At 39.6% G+C, this 20,410-nt stretch overlaps 1 protein-coding gene across 3 annotated transcripts in view; it reads left to right on the top strand.

The window, feature by feature from the left end:
• The window catches only part of LRRC49 (leucine rich repeat containing 49), a 209,170-nt gene that overhangs the window by 150,147 nt on the left and 38,613 nt on the right, over positions 1 to 20,410 (top strand). For all 3 annotated transcript variants that reach the window (XM_081085231.1, XM_081085233.1, XM_081085232.1), the window contains one exon: positions 2,526 to 2,692. In XM_081085231.1, the coding sequence (XP_080941357.1) occupies positions 2,526 to 2,692 (167 nt within the window). The remainder of the gene's footprint in view (positions 1 to 2,525; positions 2,693 to 20,410) is intronic.

Raw genomic sequence — 20,410 nt, 5'->3', positions numbered from 1 at the left:
AGAACCATTTCTCTGGATACTAACATTTTTGTCACCTGCTGTTATCTCTAACCTGCTGACTCCTCCCCACCTTTGTTTCCCCTCATTCCATTAATTAAATGTGCTTTCCCCCCTCTTGACATCTTTACCGTTTTATTGATTTAGCCAATAAGATTTTAGTTTTCCCTGTAATGGAATATCCCTAATGGCTGGCCAAAAACACATTGGCTTATAGGGAATATAGTTGTAGGCAGTATTTTTTTTTAAAAAATTCCTTATTGTTTAAAGTATTACATAAGTCTCCTTTTTTCCCCATTGACCTCTCCCCAGCCACTCCCACCCCCAGCACATGCCCTCACCCCCCTCGTGTCTGTGTCCATTGGTTATGCTTATATGCCTGCATACAAGTCCTTTGGTTGATCTCGTATCCTCCACATCCTCCCCTCCCCTTGTAGGCAGTATTTTTTAAATTTGAAGGCACAAGGTTTACCATTGCCAGATACTAATACTGGCAAACTGCCTAACTGGTTCATTTATAAAAAGTAGTATTTCCTGCCATGCCACTGCTGCTGTCAGATGCATAAGTGAATGAGTGAATAAATGAACAAAAATACATAAATAACTATTTCTCTCTGTCAACCTCCAGTTGGCCAGAAAACCAAATGCATAGAGCCCTCATGATAGCCACTCTCCATTAACCCACTGTCCCTGTCTCTTTCAAAGTGGTCTTGGAAATGAATAGAAATAATGGCACTGCTTAGGTTAAAAATTGGATTATCCCAGTCATCTGCAAATGACTGAAACAGAATTTCTTAAGGTCGGATGGCTTTTTATTATAGATTTGGGGGGAAAATTTACAGTTGAATAGTAGATTCCTACTTTAGATAAGGAGGGCATACATAAAATGTCAAAAAGTCTCAGAAATATATCTGAAATATCAAGCAATAGAAAAAAATGCTAAAATTAGAAATAGACTTTTTAAAGTTTAGTTTTAATTACCTTTGTCATTGCTTTTTACTCATATTCAGTGCCATTTCTACATGCTAAAGATAACCAAATATAGGCACAGAGGTGGAACTAAAAGTAATTATTCTACACGTACACATGCCCTGAGTAAATGGGCAAAAACCTTCCTAAGGGGAAGGGAAAGTGTCTGTTTTCAGCTTCTGATCTAATTAATATGCCATATAATAATATTAACTTTTTATAGTATAGAATAGAATAGATTAGTGATTATTTTCCCCAATACATTTATATAAGTTGACTAGAAACATTTTAACATGGCAGTTTCAGTAGTCCAGAACTAATTTTTCATCAGGTTTCTCTGAGAGAATAGAGCCCCAATGCCCTAATCAGTGGTTCTCAAAGTGAAGTTCATTAGCAAATTCAAGAACCCCACCTGAAACTCACTAAATCAGAATGGGGTTTGAGCTAGCAATTAATGTTTTAATAAGCTCTCCATGACTTAAGGCCCTCTAAAGTTTCAGAATCACTCCCCTAAAGTATCCAATCCATATAATGAATTAAATGCTTTAATCTTCATCTAGGAAGGCACTAGTTACCTAGAAATATTCCAACTTAGTACCATTTCTTTTAGTAGTTTGTACATAATTATTAATTTTCAAACATTGTAATTTATACTGTGAAGCTGGGAGCATTAATCAATTCCTCGCCTTTTCTCCCCCCACTGAGGTTATTTCATCATGTTCGTCCTAATTACTGGGCAGGAAAATTAAAATACTATTCAGTTTTTCTTTCTGTGTTTAACACAAAGGTATGTAAATTTCTGTTAAATTAAAATTTCAGATAACACTTAAGTATATAAATTTCTGTTAAACTTTCAGGTAGTGAAATTTTTATATCTTCAATAGGAGTAATTATTGTTTGTATATGTTTCTTTTTCTTTAAGGATGATAGACAATTATTAAGGTGTTTAAATGCACAAGGTAAATAAAGGCCAGTTGTACTTTGTTTTAGAATAATAATTTGACCCGGCTGGTGTGGCTTACTGATTGAGCATTGACCTATGCTTTGGGAGGTCACGGTTCAATTCCTGGTTGCAGGCTCGATCCCCAGTAGGGGCCATGTAGGAGGCAGCTGATCAATGATTCTCTTTCATCAATGATGTTTCTCTTTCTCTGTCCCTCTTCTTTCCTCTATGACAGGCGTGGGCAAACTACAGCCTGCGGGCCAGATCAGGCCCGTTTGAAATGAATAAAACTATTGGAAAAAAAAAACCGTACCCTTTTATGTAATGATGTTTACTTTGAATTTATATTAGTTCACACAAACACTCCATCCATGCTTTTGTTCCGGCCCTCCGGTCCAGTTTAAGAACCCATTGTGGCCCTCGAGTCAAAAAGTTTGCCCACCCCTGCTCTATGAAGTCAACACAAATATATTTTAAAAAATACAAATTTGATAGCTACTTTTAAGGAATAGACTCCCTTTAAAAGTGTGATAAGTAGTACAAACAGTATGCACTTTGGATATTCCCCTACTGCAAAAATTGCTTTATGAACTTGTTACAATAAATTTTTTCACAGGAGAAGAAAAGGTTGACAATTAACAACATAGCACGACAATGGGACTTGCAACATCGAGTAACCAATATTGCTGCAAATCAAGATAGAAAAAGTTCTGACTCTCCTTCTCTGGACCGCTGTCAGACGACGGACGGGAGCACCGCCGCTGCGTTTCCAGAGGAAACGGGGTATGCCATGGTACTCTTTCCAGATACCAGTCTTTGAAGACATGAATTTGAAGCAGAAATGGGAAGCCATTTAACAATAGTTTTCTTAAGAAAACCACTGAACTTAGAAGTTTACATTTAAAAGTTAAGATGGAATTATTGAAAAAACAACTGACTACTAGTTAAAAATAAAACAAAACGCTTTTAGTGTTTTTTTATTTGTCATAGGAAAAAATGTAGGTTACTTAATTTAGCCTATGAGACCTCCTACCTGCCTCACCCATTTTATCCTGTTTCCTACTGCAGCCTCAGTGACTTTCAGTTCAGTTACTTCCAGCTTTTCTCCTGCAAACAGTTGTCTTCTCCCCTGACACCATTTCCCTGCCTGACTTCCCCCACCCTATCCTAGCTTTAACTCCAACTCAGCCTGGAGGTCTTAAATTTAGACTTCATATCCCCTGGAAAGCCTTCCCTAACTACTTCCCCCAAATACCCTAGATCAGATACCCCTTTTATCTCTCAGTACTCTGCACTTTGCCTTCTTAGCACTTACCATAACCATAATTAAATTAGGGGATAATTATTTCAGATCTGCTTTTCCCACTAGAACAGCGGTTCTCAACCTGTGGGTCATGACCCCTTTGGGTGTCAAACGACCCTTTCACAGAGGTCGCCTAAGACCATCGGAAAACACGTATATAATTACATATTGTTTACAGTGGCAAAATTACAGTTATGAAGTAGCAACGAAAATAATTTTATGGTTGGGGGTCACCACAACATGAAGAACTGTATTAAAGGGTCGAGGCATTAGGAAGGTTGAGAACCACTGCACTAGAATATAAGTTTCAAGAGAAAAATAATCCTGATGCTCTTGACCTATATGATATCCCCATCAGCCAGCGCAAAACCTTACTCCTTAACTAGTAGTATTAAGCAATTCAGCATAAAAACTGAATAATTACTTCAGTTTTGTTTTATAATATCTCTCTATTCCTGTGGCTCAAAACCTCTTTTCTCCAATGACACGTGTCATATAATTCATATCTCCTGGTTTATGAGCAAATCTGAATACACTATATAGACTTTGCACATTTCTCTTCCTCTTAAGCAAGCACATTGGAATCAAGTAAGTGAGAGAGACATAAAGCATATATATCTTTATAGTTTATTTATAATTTAAAATATGTATGTATAAAATTTTAAAATAAAGCCTAAAAATTGGATGAAATTTCAATTTTTTTCAGGTGATGAAGCACATATTTCAAACCAAATGTAATGTAGTTTTTTTATGTCAAGTTTTTAGCTCCTATTCTTTAAGCTTTTTATAAAATAAATAATGTAATAAAGAAAGTAATTTAAGAGGCATTAGAATAATATTTTGGAAGTTTTCTGACGTTAAAGAGTCTGATATGTATTTAGACAAACTTACAAATTTTTAGTTATAGAATTATTATATGTTGATCAATGTATTTTCTTCAGTTCTCTTAGGTATTCACATGTATAGCTTTTCAGCTCTTTTAATAAAAAAAAGTCAGGCCATAAAAAATAAAAATTCTATTCTCTGGCTAGGTGGCTCAGCTAGTTGGAGTGCCGTCCCATACACCGAAAGGTTGCAGGTTCGATTCCTGTTCAGGCCACATACCTATGTTGCATTTTCAATCCCCCATCAAGGCATGTACAGGAGGCAACTGATCGATGTTTCTCTCTCCTCTCTTTCCCTTACTCTCTAAAAAAGCAATGGGAAATATCCTCAGGGGAGGATTAAAAAAAAGAATAGAAATTCTAATTAAGTGATAATTTATATAACAAATATATCATTCTAATATCACGTAAACATGTCAAAATATTATTTTACTTGTTTAGAAATATAATACTTTATAAAGTTAAAACTTTATATCATTGGTCTTTAGATTTATAAAATACTGCATAATTTCTCTTTTTTTACAGAGAGGAAGGGAGAGGGATAGAAAGTCAGAAACATCGATGAGAGAGACACATCGACCAGCTGCCTCCTGCACACCCCACACTGGGGATATGCCTGCAACCAAAGTACATGCCCTTGACCGGAATCGAACCTGGGAACTTTCAGTCCGCAGGCCGACGCTCTATCCACTGAGCCAAACCGGTTACGGCCTAATTTCTCTTTTTTAAAAAAATGTTATTCCTGTCTTCCTTAAGGTTTCCTAGTTCTAAGTTTATCCAAATAATCTTGCAAATTTTATTCTAAAATTTTAGTAAGGTTTTAAAAGTTAGTCCTATAATACATCAAATTTATTTTAATACTAGAGGCCAGGTGCACAAAAATTTGTGCACTCGGGGGGGAAGGGAGGTCCCTCAGCCCGGCCTGTGCCCTCTCGCAGTCTGGGACCCCTCAGGAGATAACGACCTGCTGGCTTAGGCCTGCTCCCGGGTGGCAGAGGACAGGCCCAATCCCTAGGTGCAGCCCCTGGTCGGGCTCAGAGCAGGGCCGATGGGGGAGTTGGGGCGCCGCCCCCTGTAATGCACAGAGCAGGGCTGATCAGGAGGTTGCGATGCCACCCTCAGTCACGCTCAGGGTAGGGCCAATTGGGGGATTGGGGCACCGTCCCCTGTCACACTCAAGGCAGGGTCGATGGGGAGGTTGTGGCGCCACCCCCTGTCATGCACAGAGCAGGGCCAATCAGGGGGTTGGGGCCCTGCCCCCGTCACACACAGAGCAGGGCCCATCAGGGGATTGGCGCACTGCCCTCTATCACCCATAGAGCAGGGCCGATCAGGGGGTTGGGGCGCCGCCACTCTCACACTCAGGGCAGAGCCGATGGGGAGGTTATGGCTCTACCCCATCACACACAGAGCAGGGGGTTTGGGGAGCTCCCCCCTATCAGGCACAGAGCAGGGCTGCTCAAGGGGTTGGGGCGCCGCACCCTGTCACACACAGAGCCGCAGGGCGATCAGGGGGTTTGGGCGCTGCCCCCTGTCACGCTGATCCCGGTGCCGGGAGGCATATTACCCTTTTACTATATAGGGTAGAGGCCTGGTGCATGGGTGGGGCCGGCTGATTTGCCCTGAAGGGTGTCCTGGATCAGGGTGGGGGTCCCCACTGGGGTGCCTGGCCAGTCTGGGTGAGGGGCTGAGGGCTGTTTTCAGGCTGGGAGTGACTGAAGTTCCCAACCGCTCCTTTTTTTCTCTATTCTGGGCCAGCTTTACCTTGAGGCTTGGCTCCAGCTCTTAGGCCTCCGCGGCTGAAAGTAGGTTTCTGGCCTTTGCTTACACTGTTGTGAATCTGCTGGCTGAAGTCCCTCGGTATTTGTTACAATGTTTCTTAAACTGCCCGCTCAAAGGCCTGCAGCCGCAGGCGGGGAACGTTGGTTTCCTCCAACGATCCTCCATCACTGAGGCAAGCGAGCCTCATGTTAGTTTCAAGCTGCCTGACTGCCGGCCGCCATCTTGGCTGACAGTTAATTTGCATATCTCGCTGATTAGCCAATGAAAAGGGTAGCGGTCGTACGCCAATTACCATGTTTCTCTTTTATTAGTGTAGATGGTGTTAGGTAAGAGTCTAACTTGATTTTATTTCAGTTGACAAGTCAATTTGCTAATAATAGCATTTCTTGATTATTATTCCTATTTTTTAATGAGAATGCCATTTTCATCTTATATTAAGGTCCCGTAAATATATGGTTATACTTCTGGACTTTCTGTTCCATTTCACAATCTATTTAATATGTTTTCATGCCAATACCAGACTGTTTTGATTAAAGTAATTTTTTAAAAAAATATTTTTTATTGATTTCAGAGAGGAAGGGAGAGGGAGGGAGAGAGATAGAAACATCAATGATGAGAGAGAATCATTGATTGGCTGCCTCCTGTTCACCCCACACTGGGAATCAAGCCCGCAACTTGGGCATATGCCCTGACAGCAAATCGAACTGTGACCTCCTGGTTCATAGGTTGACACTCAACCACTGCGCCGTACTGATGGGGCAACTATAGTAGTTTTGTAGGAAGTTTTAATATCTGGGAAATCTGCTTTCACTATTCAACATTATAATTCTCACACACTTTCTGGCATATGAACTATAAAATTATTTAATCTAAATAGAAACGTTAGAATCTTATTCAAATGTGCTTAATCTTATTTAAGTTATTCATTTCAGAAGAATTGACATGCTTAGGATAATAAATCATCACTTTAAAAAACATTGTATATCTCTTCATTTTGTCAGGTCTTATTTGGTATTCAGAGGGAGCTAACTGGGTAAGGGTTGAAAGGTTGAAGGAAAATTATGAGTAACTAAGTGAGTTTACAGACCATGAAATTATAGCAACTGTAGTCTGAATTGTTAGTGTGTATTCCAGGAACACATAATAGCTAGGTATCACAGTAGAGAAGTTAAATGTCTGATAAAAAATAATGAGAGCCCTAACTGGTTTGGCTCAGTGGATACAGCGTTGGCCTGCGGACTGAAGGGTCCCAGGTTCAATTCCAGTCAGTAGGGGGTGTGCAGGAGGCAGCTGATGTTTCTCTTTCATCGATGTTACTAACTCTCTATTCCTCTCCCTTCCCCTCTGTAAAAAGTCAATAAAATATATTTTTTAAAAAAATAAGGAGGGAGAAACCAAGATGGCTGCATAGGTTAACGCCAGAGATTGCTGCCTCAAACAACCAATTCAAATTACACCTAAAAGACGGAACGGACATCATCCAGAACCACAGGAAGGCTGGCTGAGTGGAAATTCTACAAATAGGAGGAAAGAGAATATCATACCCAGACTCAGAGGAGGCGCAGTGCTAAAGTGAAATACTCAGGTGCGGAGTGCGCGAGGAGCGGGCTGGCGGCGGAGGGCGCGGTTGTCGTTTTCAATCGAGAGGGAGCTTCAGACTCTGAGCTCCAGAGCCGGGCGAGTCTCTAGGGACCCAGACTCAAACGGGAGAAGCGGGACTGTCTGGCTTCGGTCCGAACTCGAACGCAGCTTTCTCTCCTAGGTTTGCAGCTGTTGCTGGGGCTCGGTGAGGCAGAGCACCTAGGGACAGAACTGAGAGCAGCCATAACTGCTCCCTCCGCCCGCCCTGTAGATCCCTGGGAACCCGCCCCACCCAAGCCCTGCACAGAGCCATTTGCCGGATAGCCTCAGGCAAAGGCTAGATTAGCACCGCCCTAGAGATCCAGCACAGAAGTTCTCCCACAGCAGACACAGCTGATTCTCATAGCCAGTTGGCCTGGAGGTCAAATCCCAACCAGTATTACCTACAACAACCAAGGCTTAACTACAACAAGACTGCGCACAAAGACCACAAGGGGGTGCACCAAGAAAGCATAAAAAATGTGGAGACAAAGAAACATGACAGAAATGGAGGATACAGAGCTCAAAACCACACTTTTAAGGTCTTTCAATAAGTTTCTAGAAACTGCCGATAAACTTAATGAGATCTACAAGAAATCTAATGAGACCCTCGATGTTGTGATAAAGAACCAACTAGAAATTAAGCATACAGTGACTGAAATAAAGAATATTATACAGACACCCAACAGCAGACCAGAGGAGCGCAAGAATCAAGTCAAAGATTCGAAATGCGAAGAAGCAAAAAACACCCAACTGCAAAAGCAAAATGAAAAAAGAATCCAAAAATACGAAGATAGTGTAAGGAGCCTCTGGGACAGCTTCAAGCGTACCAACATCAGAATTATAGGGGTGCCAGAAGTTGAGAGAGACCAAGATATTGAAAACCTATTTGAAGAAATAATGACAGAAAACTTCCCCCACCTGGTGAGAGAAATAGACTTACAGGTACAGGAAGCGCAGAGAACCCCAAACAAAAGGAATCCAAAGAGGACCACACCAAGACACATCATAATTAAAATGCCAAGAGGAAAAGACAAAGAGAGAATCTTAAAAGCAGCAAGAGAAAGAAACTCAGTTACCTACAAGGGAATACCCATACGACTGTCAGCTGATTTCTCAACAGAAACTTTGCAGGCCAGAAGGGAATGGCAAGAAATATTCAAAGTGATGAATACCAAGAACCTACAACCAAGATTACTTTATCCAGCAAAGCTATCATTCAGAACTGAAGGTCAGATAAAGAGCGTCACAGATAAGGAAAAGCTAAAGGAGTTCATCACCAACAAACCAGTATTATATGAAATGCTGAAAGGTATCCTTTAAGAAGAGAAAGAAGAAGAAAAAGGTAAAGATACAAATTATGAACAACAAACATGCATCTATCAACAAGTGAATCTAAGAATCAAGTGAATAAATAATCTGGTGATCATAATAGAATCAGAGACATAGAAAGGGAATGGACTGACTATTCTTGGGGGGAAAAGGGGTGTGGGAGATGCGGGAAGAGACTGGACAAAAGTCGTGCGTCTATGGATGAGAACAGTGAGTGGGGAGTGAGGGCGGAGGGTGGGGCGGGAACTGGGAGGAGGGGAGTTATGGGGGAAAAAAGAGGAACAAATGTAATCTGAACAATAAAGATTTAATTAAAAAAAAGAATAAATTCTATTTTGCATACAACTATAAAGAAAAAATGAGATATAGGATCAAAGATGAGGAATAAAAATTTTAAGTATAATAACAAAAGAAAGAAATGATGGGCCATATGGTCTAGGCTAGATTTTTGAGGAATAAAATGTACTAGTAGTTTATTGATTTGTTGATGGTAGCCATTCTGACAGGTGTGAGATGGTACCACATTGTCGTTTTGATTTGCATCTCTCGGATGATTAGTGACTTTGAGCATGTTTTCATATGTCTTTTGGCCTTTCTTCTGTCTTCTTTCAGAAAGTGTCTATTTAGGTCCTTTGCCCATTTTTTGATTGGGTTGTTTATCTTCCTTTTGTTAAGTTGTATGAGTTCCCTGTAAATGTTGGAGATTAAACCCTTATCGGTGATAACATTGGCAAATATGTTCTCCCATGCAGTGGGCTTTCTTGTTTTGTTGATGGTTTCTTTTGCTGTGCAAAAGCTTTTTATTTTGATGTAGTCCCATTTGTTTATTTTCTCTTTAGTTTCCATTGCCCTAGGAGCAGTATCAGTGAAGAAATTGCTTTGGCATATGCCTGAGATTTTGCTGTTTGTGGATTCCTCTAGTATTTTTATGGTTTCCCATCTTATGTTTAAGTCCTTTATCCATTTTGAGTTTATTTTTATGTATGGTGTAAGTTGGTGGTCTAGTTTCGGTTTTTTTGCATGTATCTGTCCAATTTTCCCAACACCATTTACTTAAGAGGCTGTCTTGACTCCATTGTATGTTCATGCCTCCTTTGTCGAATATTAATTGAGCATAGTGGTTTGGGTCGATTTCTGGGTTCTCTATTCTATTCCATTGATGTATATGTCTGTTCTTGTGCTAGTGCCAGGCTGTTTTGAGAACAGTGGCTTTGCAATAAAGCTTGGTATCTGGTATTGAGATCCCACCTACTTTGTTCTTCTTTCTCAGGATTGCTGCAGCTATTTGGGGTCTTTCTTTATTCCAGATGAATTTTTGGAATGTTTGTTCTAGGTCTGTGAAATATGCCGTTGTTATTTTAATGGGGAGTGCATTGATTCTATAGATTGCTTTGGTAGTATGGACATCTTGATGATGTTGATTCTACCAATACATGAACACGGTATGTTCTTCCATCTGTTTATGTCTTCCTCTATCTCCTTTTTCAGTGTCCTGTAGTTTTCCGTGTTTTACCTCCTTAACAAGTGCTGGCGAGGATGTGGAGAAAAAGGAACCCTTGTGCACTGCTGGTGGGAATGCAGACTGGTGCAGCCACTGTGGAGAACAGTATGGAGTTTCCTCAAAAAACTAAAAATAGTACTCCCATTTGACCCAGTAATCCCACTTCTAGGAATATATCTCAAGAAACTAGAAACACCAATCAGAAAGGATATATGCACCCCTATGTTCATAGCGGCACACTTCACCATAGCTAAGATTTGGAAACAGCCTCAGTGCCCAAGAGCAGATGAGTGGATTAAAAAACTGTGGTACAGCCCTAGCCGGTTTGGCTCAGTGGATAGAGTGTCAACCTGCAGACTCAAGGGTCCCAGGTTCGATTCCGGTCAAGGGCATGTACCTTGGTTGCAGGCACATCCCCAGTAAGGAGTGTGCAGGAGGAGCTGATCGATGTTTCTCTCTCATCAATGTTTCTAACTATCCCTCTCCCTTCCTCTCTAAAAAATCAATAAAATATATTAAAAAATAAAAATAAAAATAAAAAAAAATAAACTGTGGTACATCTACACAATGGAATACTATGCTGTGGTAAAAAAGAAGGAATTCTTACCATTTGCAACAGCATGGGTAGAACTGGAGAGCATTTTGCTAAGTGAAATAAGCCAGTCGGAGAAAGATAAATATCACATGATCTCACTCATTTATGGAATATAATGAACTACATAAACTGATGAACAAAAACAGATCCAGAGACAGAGAAGCATCGATCAGACCATCAAACCTCAGAGAGAAGGTAGGGGAGGGTGGGAAAAGGGGGAAAGATCAACCAAAGGACTTACATGCAAGCTTATAGGCCTAACCAATGGACACAGACAACATGGGGGTGGGGGCATGAGTGGGGGAATGAGGAGGTAATGTGGGGATAAGGACACATGTGTAATAATCAATAAAGAAATTATTTTAAAAATATATATACTAGTAGAAGATTGCCAACAGACTGGGCAAAAATTTAGAATTTTTGGGACTGAAAGTCTAAATGAAGTTGATGATAAGTATTTTAAGTAAGAAAGTTAATAGTGAGCTGGAATAGGGGGAATTTATGGTCAGAGTAAGTTTTTGAAGTTGAAGATTTTAGAGGTGGAACATATCTAAGTAATGACAACACTAAGAACATTTGGAGACCATTGTCATAGCCATGGGAATGGATTGTTGAAGAGTAAAAGTGAAGGGTCATCAGAGAAGAGAAGATCAGGTCAAGCTATTATGGTCAACACTGAAGTTACTGATGGTAGAGAGCTAGGTGTGGAACCAGGGACCAAAGTAGTCAACATTGACAAGCCTTATCTCCTTCCAATCTCAGCCACCCATTCTATGCCCTTGTTACAGGACTGTTCACTGTTCAAGTTTTACTAGTGTGGGAAGCTGCAGGCGTGCAAGAGTGTCTTTGTTTATTAATCGGCTCTTTTACTTGGCAAAACTGACTCTGATAGGTGGATTCCACACTATTAGGTGACTTTTCTGACACTGAACTTTTTAAGCAGCTTATGGCCAGAAAAATTTGTGACCCTCTAAAATAACTTAAAATTATAGAGTCTTCACTTTCATGTTCTCAAAAACAAGCAATCAGTTCCAAGAGGAAGTATCTGTTGTATAAATTTTTGTGCTTTATAGTTACTGCCAAGAGTTTCAGAATTTTTATTAGGAGTTCCATAATGTCAGAGGGTTTTTAAGCAAGGAGCACAAAAGAAGAGTCTGGGAATCGTGGGAAAAGTGATGTATGGGTTCAATGAAGAAGATATGGAGAGCAGTAATGAATCATTAGGGGAAGGATCTACAATTTCTGGTAAAAGATGTATTTTCTACTGATGCAAGTTCAAAGTGCCATGGAAGCAACATTACATTATTTTGGTCTGACCCTTTTTAATAAACTAAAACCTATTAAAAAGAAAGTTAATATTTACATATGAAGCCATAAAGGTAAAACTTTAGAGATAGCAACTTATCGGTGGAGATTATAATGCAAAATCAACTGCTAGATTTATAATTATTATTTAATGCATTATTATATTAAATCATATGGGAAAAAAAGGAGTTACCACCCTGGCCAGTACAGTTTAGTTGGTTGGAGCATCATTCTGTGCACCAAAGGGTTGCGGGTTCGATTCCTGTTCAGGGCACATACCCAAGTTGGGGGTTCAGTCCTTGGTCTGGGTATATATGGGAAGGTGACTGATTGACATTTCTCTCTCACCTCTCTCTCTCTCTCGCTCTCTCTCTCTCTCCCCCCGCCCCCCCCCCCCCCGCCACACACACCTTTCTTTAAAATTGATGAGCATGTTCTCAAGTGAGGACTGGGGGGGGGGGAGGAGTTATCAACAAAAAGTACAGTAATACTGGCTTTTAGATTTACCTATGTAATTACCTTTCCCACTATTCTTTATTTCTTCATATGGCTGTGATTTACTGCCCAGTGTCCTCTCATTTCAGTCTAAAGGACTACTTTCGCGTTTCTTGCAGGGCAGGTGTCCTAGCAATGAAATCTCACAGCTATGGTTTATCTAGGAATATCTTGCTTTCTCCCTTATTTTTGAAGTACAGTTTTGCTGGATATAGAATTCTTGATTGCCAGTTTTTTCTTTTAGCACTTAATTGATAGTCATTCCACTGCCTTCGGCCATCTATGCTTTCTGATGAGAAACGGAAAAAACTTACTCTGACCATAAATTCCCCCTAATCTTATTGAAGATCCCTTATACATAACCAGTCACTTCCTCCTGTTGCTTTCAAGATTCTTTCGTTTCATTTGTTTTTCAACAATTGGATATGATTGCCTAGGATCCTCTTAGGCCTTTTCTGAGCATGTACCCAGCCCTGAATATGAGTGTGATCTTCTAGATTCCCTGGAATACATAGGACCTTCTCAAAGCCCTTATACCCTCAAGTATCTTCTTTCCCAGTCTCTTCTTCCTCAGACTTTTTGGTCTGTCTATTGTTTGCCCCAGGTGGCAGCAGCTAATAAATTTTTGCCTTTATATGCTTTTAACAAATAACCCAGGAAGCCAACTCAGCCATGAGGAATCTCCAAGGCAGGTGAAACAAAGGCAATCCCTTGAGCTGGTCCGTTACGGAGCCACTAGATATGTCAAAACACACAACCACAATTTTTTGAGAGTAAGGAGATACATATATATATATCACTTCCTCTGGTACCAGCAATCTGCACATAGAATGTGATCTGCCATCTTCAAGGCTACCACTGAGCTGGGGAGTAAAGCAGTGGATAACAGGAAGTTAAAATGCCACAGAACTCTCATTGAAATTCAGCATTTTTTCTTAAGCATTCCCCTAATTCATTTCTATATTTCATAAAAAGTTGATCTGACAGTTCTTGCTATCATATTTGTTGCTTTTATGAAGGGATGAAATTTTGGAGTTCTGTACTCTACCATTTTCTCTCCTTTGGAACTCTTAATAATTTTGCTATGTTCTATGAGCTGTATTTTTACATTTCAAGATCAAGATCAAGATCATCTGTTCTGTAATCATAACATTTGTCAGTTGTATTTTCTAAAGATTGGAAACTAGTAAACTGTTTGTCTGTGGTTATGCAACTATTATGTAACTATTTTTTTACTTGAGAGTTAGGTAGTGTATTATAATTATATCTCCTTTTCTGCTTCCTAAACCACTCAAAGAGACTAATTCAAGTATAATTATCCAAATGTCCCCCTCTTAATTATACTTCAAAAGTTATTCAAAACTGTGCCACACTTTAGTTTGCTTGATACTTGAGCCATGCCTTTCATATATAATTTTAATCTGGGGTGTTTTATTTATTTTTTTTATTTTTATTGATGAGAGAGAGAGAGAGAGAGAGAGAGAGAGAGAGAGAGAGAGAGAGAGAAACATCTATTGGTAGCCTCCCCTGACCAGGATCGAATCACACTCTGGGTATGTGCCCTGATCGGGAATCGAACCCACCACCTTCTGATATACAGGTTGTCACTCCAACCAACTGAGTTAACACTGGCCAGGGCTATCTGGGGTTTTTTATTGCCTGTCTTTTTTTTTTTTTTTAACTGAATAACAAAATTTGTGCTGCCTTTACTACATTTCAATGTTTTTTGAACTTCTTATTTACCTTTTTGAAGCCTACTCTTTCTCTGACCTAATTTAGTCTCATTATTTCCTTTATCATTATGTATCATATTACTATTAGATTTTTTTTCTTTCATTATGCTTCTTATATCTTCAAGTACTTTTAGCCTCTCTACTTCTAGATGGTAGAGTTGCTCTGATTTTGGTCCCTCTTTTCACTCTGCTTTCCCTCTAAGCAATTTTACATAGTTTTTTACTTATATTTTGAAGATACTAATATGTATACCTTTTCTTTTATGATTTATTCATTTAGATTGTATTTAGGGAAAAAATATTTTACTAAATTGAGATTATAAAAATATTCTCCCATTGTTGGCTTCCTAAAAGTTTAAAATTTGGCCTTTCATATTTTAGGCTTTTATTAAACACTTTATTTTTAAAATTTTTATTGATTGATTGATTTTGAGAGAGAGAGAAAGGGGGAGAGGGAGAGAAGGAGAGATAAAAGAAGGGAGGGAGGGAGGGAGGGAGGGAGAGAGAGAGAGAGAGAAAGGGAGGGAGGGAGGGAGAGATTTGTTGTTCCACTTATTTATTCATTCATTAGTTGATTCTGGTATGTCCCGTGATCAGAGATAGAACCCGCAACCTTGTCGTATTGGGATGACACTCAAACAAACTGAGGTACCTGACCAGGGCCTTCATATTTTAGTCTTTATTACACCCGAAATTGATTTTTAAGGTTTCTTTAAGTTATTTTTCTTTATTGATTAAGGTATTACACATGTGTCCTTATCGCCCCATTGCCCCCCCCCCCCACCTCCTACTCATGCCCTCAACCCCCTGTTGTCTGTGTCCATTGGTTAAGCTTATATGCTTGCATACAAGTCCTTTGGTTGATCTTCCCTCCTCACCCCCACCCTCCCCTACCTTCCCTCTGAGGTTTGACGGTCTGATCGATGCTTCTCTGTCTCTGGATCTGTTTTTGTTCATCAGTTTATGTTGTTCATTATATTCCATAAATGAGTGAGATCATGTGATATTTATCTTTCTCCGACTGGCTTATTTGACTTAGCAAAATGCTCTCCAGTTCCATCCATGCTGTTGCAAATGGTAAGAATTCCTTCTTTTTTATGGCAGCATAGTATTCCATCGTGTAGATGTACCACAGTTTTTTAATCCACTCATCTGCTCATGGGCACTTAGACTGTTTCCAAGTCTTAGCTATGGTGAATTGTGCCACTATGAACATAGGGATGCATATGTCCTTTCTGATTGGTGTTTCTAGTTTCTAGGGATATATTCCTAGAAGTGGGATTACTGGGTCAAATGGGAGTTCCATTTTTAGTTTTTTGAGGAAACTTCATACTGTTCTCCACAGTGGCTGCACCCGTCTGCGTTCCCACCAGTGCATGAGGGTTCCTTTTTCTCTGCATCCTCACCAGCACTTGTTGTTTATTGATTTGTTGATGATAGCCATTCTTACAGGTGTGAGATGGTACCTCATTCTTGTTTTGATTTACATCTCTCGGATGATTAGTGACTTTGAGCATATTTTCATATGTCTCTTGGCCTTCCTTTTGTCTTCTTTCAAAAAGTATCTATTTAGGTCCATTGCCCATTTTTTTATTGGGTTATCTTCCTTTTGTTAAGTTGTATGAGTTCCCTGTAAATGTTGGAGATTAAACCCTTATCGGTGATAACATAGGCTAATATGTTCTCCCATGCAGTGGGCAAGAGTTTCTTGTTGTTTTTTTTTTTTTTTTTGATGGTTTCTTTTGCTGTGCAAAAGCTTTGTATTTTTACATAGTCCCGTTTGTTTATGTTCTCTGTAGTTTCCATTGCCCTAGGAACTGTATTGGTGAAGAAATTGCTTGAGCGCCAACTTACACCATACATAAAAATAAACTCAAAATGGATAAAGGACTTAAACATGAGACGGGAGACCATAAAAATACTAGAGGAATTCACAGGCAGCAAAATCTCAGACATATTATTTTTAAGTTTGAGGTTGAAATCTGATTTTGTTGTTTTTCTCCTACAGGCATAGCCCGTTACCCTAGTGTTATTTATTTTGTATTCTTTCTTTTTCTCACTGATTTTAATGCTACTCTGCCTGACTGTTTTATTGGTAGTGGGAGAAGTAGATAGTCCAATTATAGATCTTCAATTAATGTCCCCATGTTTAGTGTCACTTCTCACTCCCATCTTCCAACATATCTACTGTTCTTTCCTTTTCAAAGCTCTACTGGGCAGTTTGGCTGCTATCTTTGTTGTTTCCAGGGCATATTCAAAGCTATAGTTTCCTTTCTGTTTCCTCATCACTCAACATTTTTTACTTTCCAGCATCCAGAAATTTGCTGAAACCTCTTGCTACAGATTGTCCCCCTCTTTGTAGTTGTTTTTTTGTTGGGTTTATACCATTTTAGTTACTTTAATGGGGTCTAAAAGGGAGAGGTTTCAAACACAATTGCTCATTCTATTTTATCTGAAAGTACAAAGTGAAGTGTTTTAAATATTACAAGTTGTATTACTACATTATCTGCAAGTCTTTAAAAAATATAATTAAATTTCATCTTTCTGGAAAGATATAAGCCTGGTTCTTTCTGAAGGTGGAAAGCTAGTCAGAGGACCACTAAGTGTCCTCCTTGGAGTTCTGATTTGCTTTTTAAAAATATTACATAGGTTTTCCATTTTTAACAATCCCATTTATAGTCTTTTTCTGTAATCTTTATTGTTCAGATTATTACAGATGTTCCTCTTTTTTCCCCCCATAGTTCCCCTCCACCTGGTTCCCATCCCACCCCATGCCCTTACCCCCTGCCACTGTCCTCATCCATAGGTGTAAGATTTTGGTCCAGTCTTTTGCCGCACCTCCCACACCTCCTTCCCCCCAAGAATTGTCAGTCCACTCCCTTTCTATGCCCCTGCTTCTATTATATTCACCAGTTTATTCTGACTTAATTTTTTTTGTGTTTTTTTTTTATATATTTTATTGATTTTTTTTTTACAGAGAGGAAGGGAGAGGGATAGAGAGTTAGAAACATCGATGAGAGAGAAACATCGATTAGCTGCCTCCTGCACACCCCCTACTGGGGCTATGCCCTTGACTGGAATCAAACCTGGGACCCTTCAGTCCGCAGGCCGACGCTCTATCCACTGAGCCAAACCGGTTACGGCCTGACTTAATTTTTATGTTCACTTGTTGATAGATATTTATTTGTTGTCACTTTGTTGTTCATAATTTTTATCTTTACCTTTTCTTCTTCTTCCTCTTTTTAAAGAACATCCTTCAGCATTTCATATAATCCTGGTTTGGTGGTGATGAACTCCTTTAGCTTTTTCTTCTCTGTAAAGCTCTTTATCTGACCTTCAATTCTACATGATAGCTTTGCTGGGTAGAGTAATCTTGGTTGTAGGTTTTTGCTATTCATCACTTTGAATATTTCTTGCCACTTCCTTCTGGCCTGCAAATTTTCTGTTGAGAAATCAGCTGACAGTCGTATGGGTACTCCCTTGTAGGTAACTAACTGTTTTTCTCTTGCTGCTTTTAAGGTTCTCTCCTCGTCTTTAGCCCTTGGCATTTTAATTATGATGTGTCTTGGTGTGGTCCTCTTTGGATTTCTCTTATTTGGGGTTCTCTTCACTTCCTGGACTTGTAAGTCTATTTCTTTCATCAGGTAGGGGAAGTTTTCTGTCATGATTTCTTCTAATAGGCTTTCAGTATCTTGCTCTCTCTCTTCTTCTGGCACCCCCATAATTCAGATGTTGGTACGTTTGAGGTTGTCCCAGAGGCTCCTTACACTATCTTCATATTTTTGGATTCTTTTTTCGTTTTGCTTTTCCAGATGGGTGTTTTTTGCTTCTTCGTATTTCAAATCTTTGTCTTGATTCTTGCGCTCCTCTAGTCTCCTGTTGGATCTCTGTATATTATTTTTAATTTCAGTCAGTGTATGTTTAATTTCTGACTGTTCCTTTTCCATTTTTTTGGCATTCTCATTAAGATCCTTGAAGGTCTCACTAAGATCCTCGAAGGTCTCACTAAGTTCTTCAGAGGTTCGTAGAAGATTCTTGAGTAGCCTTATAACTGTGGTTTTGAACTCTATGTCCTCCATTAGTTTGCTTTCCTCCATTTCTTTCATTTTTGACATGTTTCTTTGTCTCCGCATTTTTGGCTGACTGAGAGGACCCACTGAGTCTATAAGAAGAACTGCTGTGCTGGAAACACCCTTATGAGGCAGGACTTGCTTCAGTGGGGCTTTGGTGCTCACTGAGTCTGCCTCTTGAGTGTGTCCCTTATGGATGTGAGGAGTTGAAATCTGGTATCTGACCACGAGTACCCTGGCTCCTGGGTTTCCAGTCAACCACTGTATGAGTCCATCCAGCAGGAGCTACAGCAGTATCAGCAGATTTCTCCTCTTTGTTTGGAGTTCGGAAGTTTTGGAGCTCTCTGACCCAGCTGCAGTTTGTTAGGCTGCAAAAACGCAGGTGATTGCTTTGCCGGCTGTGCACTGCTTGGGTGGCGATGTAAATTGAGTGGGGCGGGGTCTCAAAGAATCACCAGGACAGAGCAAACAGCAATGGCTGTCGTCAGCCATCTCCGCATACTCTGCGTCTCTGTGTCCCTGAGTCCCGCGCCCCCACAGCAATAATGATCCCTGCAAGCAGCTCTGTGAGAAAGTCAACTTCACTTTCTGACCCACTGCAAGACAGTCCAGTTTCTCCCTGTAGGAGTCTGGGACCCCAGAGTCTCGCCGTAAATGAGTTCAGTGCATTCGAGAGCTTGTATCCTCTTCCGATTGAAAAAAACCGTGCCCCCAGGTGCAGCCACCTCGGTCACGCCTTTGTACCTCTGTTCTTGGCACTTCTGCACCTCCTACTCTGTCTCAATGCGCTTTTTTCTTTCCTTCTAGTTGTAGAACTTCCACTCGGCCAGCTTTCCCATGGTTCTGGATGATAGCTGTTTGTCTTATAGTTGTAGTGTTAATGTTGCTGTGGGGGGCAGCACGTACAGGTTTGTACCTTATGCCGCCATCTTGGTCCTCCCATTTATAGTCTTTCATAGTATTTCATAATGCCAAAAAGGTTGCTAATTCTTGTGTTACAGTGTCTGTGACCTTTAGCGTATAGGTGTGTAACTAAATGCCAGGAAACAAGTACCATGAAAAAATGATAGGCACATTCAAGAAAGAAATTCCATAAAACTTTGCTATATCCCATCAATTTTTTTACTACTCACTGTCCTTGGGACAGCTTCACAGTAAAGTGACAATTGCAGGTTTCTTTCCCCTGCCAGAAACGGGAAAGTACTTGGTGTAATGTTTTCTTTGCTTACATTGGATGCGTGTAGTGAAGCTGGTTTATTTTTGGTCATTTCCTGTCTATGAACACTGGGGTATTTTAGCCAACACTACTATAATAAAATATAATGCATAAAATGAATTTCCACACCTACAAATGTTGCATTCAAAATCCATAAAAAACATTATTATAGGAATCAGCACCACTTATTCATTGGGAAAATAATAATCTGAAATATTTTAAGTCTTTCTGTTCTAACCAGTTATAGAAAGCCTAAAGATGTTTTCAAAATATGCCAAAAGAACCCATAATTATCTGAAATACTCTTTTTCCCATTTAAGTATTTAAGAGTATATTCTCCTTTTAACCTGGTTTTCAGGGAGTCAACACTTTATTGCATTAAGTTAATCACCCTGTACTTCATAAGGTATATAAATGTCTCATTACTGTGTTGTGTATCTGAAATTAATATACTATTTGATGTCAACTATAATTAATATATATGTATATATATATTAATCTCCCTATCTTAGTGTCCTTTACTAACCAAGAAGGCATAGAATATTTTTCTGATTAGTTCTTATATGAAGATAGTTGAATATATAATGTTTGGATTAACCACTAATGATCTTGAAGAGAATTTCTATTTGATGGCAGACTGCCTAACTGTTATAGAAATAATATTT

The sequence above is a fragment of the Myotis nattereri genome (genome assembly GCF_964212035.1).
Source record: "Myotis nattereri genome assembly, chromosome: 1".
Lineage (NCBI taxonomy): Eukaryota > Metazoa > Chordata > Mammalia > Chiroptera > Vespertilionidae > Myotis > Myotis nattereri.
Note: the sequence above shows the minus strand (reverse complement) of the source record. Positions and strands in the feature narration are given on the sequence as shown.